General features: G+C 55.3%; 2 protein-coding genes across 3 annotated transcripts in view; both read right to left on the reverse strand.

Annotated features, from left to right (window-relative positions):
- MTMR4 (myotubularin related protein 4) overlaps nucleotides 1-3,348 on the reverse strand; it is a 21,895-nt gene extending 18,547 nt beyond the window's left edge. The window contains exons 1-2 of the mRNA XM_007449061.1: nucleotides 3,333-3,348; nucleotides 2,127-2,165 (exon numbers count right to left, since the gene is read on the reverse strand). Of these exons, the coding sequence (XP_007449123.1) occupies nucleotides 2,127-2,129 (3 nt within the window). The 5' untranslated portion in view covers nucleotides 2,130-2,165; nucleotides 3,333-3,348. The remainder of the gene's footprint in view (nucleotides 1-2,126; nucleotides 2,166-3,332) is intronic.
- A 2,607-nt stretch (nucleotides 3,349-5,955) lies between these two features.
- Nucleotides 5,956-6,360, reverse strand: part of SEPTIN4 (septin-4) — a 9,817-nt gene continuing 9,412 nt past the window's right edge. For both annotated transcript variants that reach the window (XM_007449063.1, XM_007449062.1), the window contains 2 exons: nucleotides 6,287-6,357; nucleotides 5,956-6,015 (listed from right to left, as the gene is read on the reverse strand). In XM_007449063.1, the coding sequence (XP_007449125.1) occupies nucleotides 5,956-6,015; nucleotides 6,287-6,357 (131 nt within the window). The remainder of the gene's footprint in view (nucleotides 6,016-6,286; nucleotides 6,358-6,360) is intronic.

Genomic DNA, 6,360 nt, shown 5'->3' on the forward strand with positions numbered 1-6,360 from the left:
ATCCCGGCTGCGGGGCCGGCCAGGTGCAGCCGCTGCGGCCAGAAGGCGAGCGCGGGCGGCGGTGCTCGGCGCGCGCCTCTCCCCTCCTCTCCACAATGGAGCGAGCCCAGCTCCGCCCAGGCGAGGGGAGCTCCCCGACCTCGCCGCGCCGGGAAGGCGGGTTGGCTGGTGCCCGGGCCCCGCCCACGGTCCCCTACTCCTCCCTCCCCACCACCCCTCCGCAGCGTGGGAAGGCGTCCTCGGCGGGCTCCTAGGGGCTCCCAGGAGTCTGGGCTGCGGGACTGCCCCGTCCCCCCCCCCCGACCCCACGGCGTGGGAGGGGGCGGCGGGACCGCCTACATCTTTTCATTTCCCGTCTTTCCACGTGAGCCACCCCACACCGCTGTTTCAGACGTCTGTCCCCACGCCCTCCCCTCCTCTTTGAGTCCCCCCAGTGCCTGCTCGGATTCCCAGGATGAGGCTCACCTCCCTCCACCGGAGGCCCTTTCCAGTTTCTAGGCTTCCTCCTTTCCCTCCAAAACCACCACTCACCATTCCCCGGTCCATCAGTGGCCTCCAATCCCCTGACCTCACTAATCCCACTCCCTTTTTGCCCCTTAGAATGGACACTGGTCTAGTGGCGGTTTGGTCATTACACTCTCCTGAGAGGGAAATTCTCTGGGTTTTTTATTCCAAGGTCCCTGCCCAGCCCTACTTCTTCATCTCCTCCTCTCCCCTTGTTTCACATCCTGTGTCTTCTGGGTAAGAAAGTCCTTCTTGGAGAAAGAATTTCTTAGGCTGGGAAAGAGAAGAGCTGGAACTATGGACCACAGAAGCTATGCAAAAACAAAACTCATGGAGGAGGGAGGGAGTTGGGTAGAGGGCCAGAGAATAAGGGGCAGTGATAAGAGGCTCAAAATGTCACCAAGAGTCACAGAAGGAACCATTTGGAACCCCACACTCCCTGTCCCTGGTAACTTTCAGAAACCAGGGCTTTTGTTTCGGTTTTGGTCTTGGGGGAAGGGAGGAATAGGAGAAAAACCTGACATTTTATTAAGCGCCTACTATGAGCCGGACATGTTTCAAACATTATCTCACTAAAACCATTCAACTCGCGAAGAAATGAGACTTCAGGCTTACAGAGAAAGTATGCAATTCACCTAAAGTACTTAAGTGGTGGTGCTAGAATTCAAAATTAGACCAGGCTGACTCTTTTCAGTGTATCACAGAAGAGAAAAAGGAAAGGGGCTATCAGTTGGTGGGGGTCAGGACCAGCAGGCTTTCTGAGAAGAGACCAGAACAATACCGCACACCCCACACACCCATGTGTCTGTGGAGGAAAAGAGCGAGTCCTCTCACCAACTGAATGCCTTGACCTGTCCCTAAGCACAGGGGACACGTGAAAGAAATAAAGAGATACAGCCAGAGCAAGGACCTGGTCTGAACCCAGGCTTGTAGCTGCCCACTCCCTTCTCATCTCACTGCTTCCTCCCAGCTCTCAGGGGTTAAGGGGTTCCCTGAACTTGGGGTGAAAGAAGGGCAGTTACAGTTAGTGGAAATTTTATGGGATCATTATGACACACACACACACACACACACGTACAGACACACACCGCCCCCAGTGATATTCTGGGCACCTTGAGGGTGCTCTCCTGCTATATATTCGGTCAGCTGTTGCCTACAGTAGCTTAACAGACAGCAGGACCTTGGAGCTAGAGAAGCCCCACAGTTTTAGTGGAGTCGCTCCTGATACAGCACCCACAATATTCAAGGGACCCAGTAGGAAGTACAAGGATCTTGATATAAAGGAGCCCTTGCTTTTCAGGCCAGAACAGAGAGCTTCACCCAGGGACCAGGAGAGGCAAGGGAAGGGCCATTATGAAGAGCTAAGGGAGCCAGTGGTAGTGTGGGGAAAGCATGGCATAGCACATACAGAAAAAGATGTCTAGAGGCTTCCCATCCCAGTGCTGTGTATCGGCTGATGTTTTGCAACCTAAAGAAGCCCTAATTTATCTCCAGGGCAGATGAACCTGTTTAGTTGCTGAACAGAGTAGCCTGGAGCTCAAGGTCCAGGAGGGGCGGGCAGCTTCATGGAGAAAGACACAAGGATCACAGAAAACACAGTGGTCTGAGGAAAGCGTACTCACCATTCTACCGTGGTGAGGGTCCTGGCTACCTGCTTCTCACTGCAGAGCCTGAGAAACATAAGCATAAAGAGCAACATTAACATCACCATAGAATCAACAAATGCCGCACATCTACTCCTGAACTTCCCCACAACTCTTCTTTGCCTTCCTCGCAGGGCATCCAGCCTCTCCACAAGTCACCATGCTAGACAGAGGCAATGGGAGCTACATGAGGAGAAGGCAACAAGCGACTCTGCAGGGCATGAAGGCAGCCATCAAGTTCTGGAGCAGGACTCAAGAGTCCTGATTCCCAGTCCCAGAAAGAGAAGTAAAACACTCCAAACCCTGTTCTTTGTGGGAGAGCAAAAGAACTGCCAACTCTGAAGAGACAGAGGCTGCCCAACCAGGGCTCACTGCTGGCCCTGGTGGGAACGTGAATCCACAAGAGCGCTCTGCCAGCCTCTGAGTCTGGGAGTAGCACCCACCTGACCTGTTTGCTGGGGGCAGAGTCCAGAGCAGAGGACAAGAGGGAGGGGACCACAACCTATGATCAGAAGGCAGCAGGGCTGGACATGCCTTGCTGAGTGTACTTGACACCAAGTGGGGTGCAGGTTAGTGGGAGGAGGCCACACAACGGGGACAGAATCAGGCGAGTGCAGGCCTCAGAGTCAGTACCTGTCAAATGGGCCCAAGCAACAGAAATGTCAGGATGGGCCTCCTTGGCCCACTTAGGGAACCACTTAGGGAACCAGGCCCAGGCTTCACTGACATTTTTCTTTATGCCTGCTATCCGAGCTCAGGGGCAGTCCAGCAGTGCCCCGCAGAAGGCTGTGGGGATAAAAGTCTCCATCGGTGGCCCTACCCGCCTCCGTAATCACAGCCCACCCTCCCCATGGGGGAGCCAGCAAGCTGCAAGCCAGAGGTGCTGCCTCACCGCCCACTGGCAAGCAGCCTCAGGGAAACGGAGAGAGGGAGAGACGAGGACAGGCCTGGGAGGCCCAGGGCTCCCGGACCTAGGTGATCTGGCCACGGGGTGGGGGGGGGCGGGTCAGGCTGATAGGGGAGCCCAGGTACCCAGGTTCTAGGGGCGGAGCCTAAAGACTCGGAGGCGGAGCCCCGAATGACAGAAGGCGGGGCTCACGAAAGCCGGTGGGGCCGGGGCGGGGCCGGGCAAGACGCGGTCGTTGTGGCTCCCAAACTGGCAGTGCACGGGGCACGGTGACTCACCCAGGTGGCGTCCGCCCGACCCTCCGAGGCCGCGCTCTCACTACTTCCGTCTCCCGCAGCTGCGGAGGCCGCGCAGCTTCGACCCCACCACGGTGCCCCTCTCCCCAGCCAATCCTATCTCTGGCCTGTGCCCACCCTGGCCAATAGCCACACCAAGTCCCGCCCTGCCCCCCACCACGCAGCCGCCGCCCTCACTCTTCACGCCGCTCATTGGTCAAGTGGGGCAGACGCCCTCCCAGCCTTTAGCCTATCGGGTGCCGGAAGACGAGACTGTACCTGGAGGGGGGAGGTGCGGCGCGGGAGAGGAGACGCGACCAATGGGAAATCACAGCGCGTCCCTGCGGTAGCCAATGCGAGAACAGTAAAAGGGGGGCCGCTGGCTAAGGCTCCAGGGGCCGGAAGTGGGGGCGGTCTGTCGCCTACTGGTAGCGCAATTGAAGGCGGGGCCTTGTAGGGACAGAGGCCTTACAGCCACTTCCGGCGACCACCCCGCCCCCGGGTTACTTCTCAAGTAGATCTCCGGTGGCACCTTAGTTTATTCATTTTCCGTTTTGGTTTCGCCGCGGTCATCAGTCCCAAAGCCGGAAGGGAGAGAAAGACCCCGAACGCTAAGAGAGGAGGGAGGGCTGGGCCTGAGGCTCCGTCTGGGTCTTCGACTGGCGCGGGGCGGGGAGGGTTTCCCTTCTTCCGCACCTTGACGTGTTCCTCCAACCTTCACTTTTCATCCGCGAACCGACCCTGCTCTCCGTGACCTGAATGAACGGTGCCTTCAGTTTTGAGAAGACCTCTCACCTGAGAAATAGGACTGAGACTGCCACGAGCTAGCTGCGACCTTCTGGTCTGTAAAGGGTGTGGGGAATAGGACTCTCCCGAGGATCTAGCTCTTCGCTCCTCCCTTCCTCTCTTCCACGGGGAGCCAGAGCAGGCAGCAGGGCGGTGGGTGGCCGCTGGAGGTCGCCGTAGCCCCGAGATACCACCAACCCGACAGAAATGGAGAACAGTTGATTCAGATTCTCAACCGATAGCTTCAGTTCAGGAGTGGGCCTGAATGCTTTAATAGCAGGCCCCAGGGCCATTATGTCCTCACATGTCTCTTTCTTATAGGACACTGGGACTTTTACTACATTTAGTAAATTCCAGGAAACCTGGAACCTTACCTGTGTTCAGTGCTTTAACTCCAAGGTTTAAAACGGTGTTTGTTGGGACGTCCCCGGTGGTGCAGTGGTTAAGAATCTGCCTGCCAATGCAGGGCACACGGTTCGATCCCTGGTCTGGGAAGATCCCACATGCCGCGGAGCAGCTTAGCCTGTGCACCACAATTACTGGGCCTGCGCTCTAGAGCCTGCAAGCCACAAGCACTGAGCCCATGTGCCACAGCTAGAGCCTAGAGCCTGTGCTCTGCAACAAGAGAAGCCCATGCACCGCAATGAAGAGCAGCCCCCTCTTGCTTCAACTAGAGAAAGCCCGCATGCAGCAACGATAGACCCAACGCAGCCAAAAATAAAATTAAAAAATTAAAAAATAATATAAAAATTAAAAAAAAAATAAAAGTGTCTACAAACTAGCAGGTGCTTAATAAATATTTGTTAAATGGATACTGAATTCTTCCAGGACGATGATTGTACTCTATCCATTCCCGGCACTTACTATAGTGTTTGGTGATTACAGGGGTTTCAGCATTTGTTCAGTGCTCTATCACAGGCTTCCTAGAGTACAGAGCTTAATTCGTACTACATATCCCTTTTCCCAAATCGGGAAATACGAAGGCTGCATGCAATTAATACGATGTTTTCTCGGGGGAGATATCAAAACCTAAACTTCTATGGGGTTGTCAGTACTGTATGTGGTAAAGATGAGAGGGGCTCCATATAACAGAGGCAGGAGAGATACAGTCAGGAGGATGGACAGGCCAGGCTGGATTCTGGGCACGGACTGAACCCTGTCATGAGAGGGGAAAGTTTTCCCCACTCTCCCTTCCCTACTAAAAGTCAGAAGCCAGCACCCTCCTCCAGCAACCTTTCAAAACTGGGTCCTAGGATCTTCTTGGTTTCCATGAGATGGTAAAGATACAGACAGTGGGCTTCGCTGGTGGCACAGTGGTTAAGAATCCGCCTGCCAATGCAGGGGACACGGGCTCGAGTCCTGGTCCGGGAAGATCCCACATGCCGTGAAGCAACCAGGCCAGTGCGCCACAACTACTGAGCCTGTACTCTAGAGCCCACGAGCCACAACTACTGAGCCCCCGTGCCACAACTACTGAAGCCCGCGTGCCTAGAGCCTGTGCTCCACAACAAGAGAAGCCACTGCAATGAGAAGCCCGTGCACCGCAACGAAGGGTAGCCCCCACTCGCCGCAACTAGAGAAAGCCCGCGCACAGCAACGAAGACCCAACGCAGCCAAAAATAAATAAATAAAATAAATAAATTTATAAAGATACAGACAGTGACACCAGAAGCCACCTACAGATTTGTTAAACTTTATTTCCTCTGAGTCTCTGGGGAGGCAGCAGGGATGTAAGGCGAAGTGGCAGTAGCTGCAGGGGCCTGAGCAGAGCTGGTGCTGGGAGGGGCCGGCACAGGCGGGACGAAGAGGCAGCGTTTAAATATTCAAGACTGAAAGCCAGCTAATGGGTCTCCTTCATCTGTCTTTGGATTTTGTGCAGCATCTCCTGCATCCGTCGCAGCTGGAACAGGCACATGAATCAAAGTGGGGCCTTTCAGAGTGTCCTATAGATTTAGAGAAGTGCCCCCAACCTCTAATCCCTTCAGCCAGGGCCTTGGTAGCCCTGAGGTGTGATGGAGTCTCCGGGTAGAACCACTAAGCCACCAATCCAGGATCCAGCTATGTACCAGGGCCAGGGATATTCCTATTCCCAAACCAAGAGATACTGAGGGTTATGATTAAGCAGGGGTCCTCTCAGGCTGGCAACCCCTACCGCCCCACCCAACTCTCACCTCCTCATCTTTCTCTCGGATCAGCCTCTCGGTTTCTGGATCTGTCACTGGTGGGACAGCAGGGATGGGGGAGG

Source organism: Lipotes vexillifer, unplaced genomic scaffold (assembly GCF_000442215.2).
Source record: "Lipotes vexillifer unplaced genomic scaffold, Lipotes_vexillifer_v1.1 scaffold433, whole genome shotgun sequence".
In the NCBI taxonomy this organism is placed as follows: Eukaryota; Metazoa; Chordata; class Mammalia; order Artiodactyla; family Lipotidae; genus Lipotes; species Lipotes vexillifer.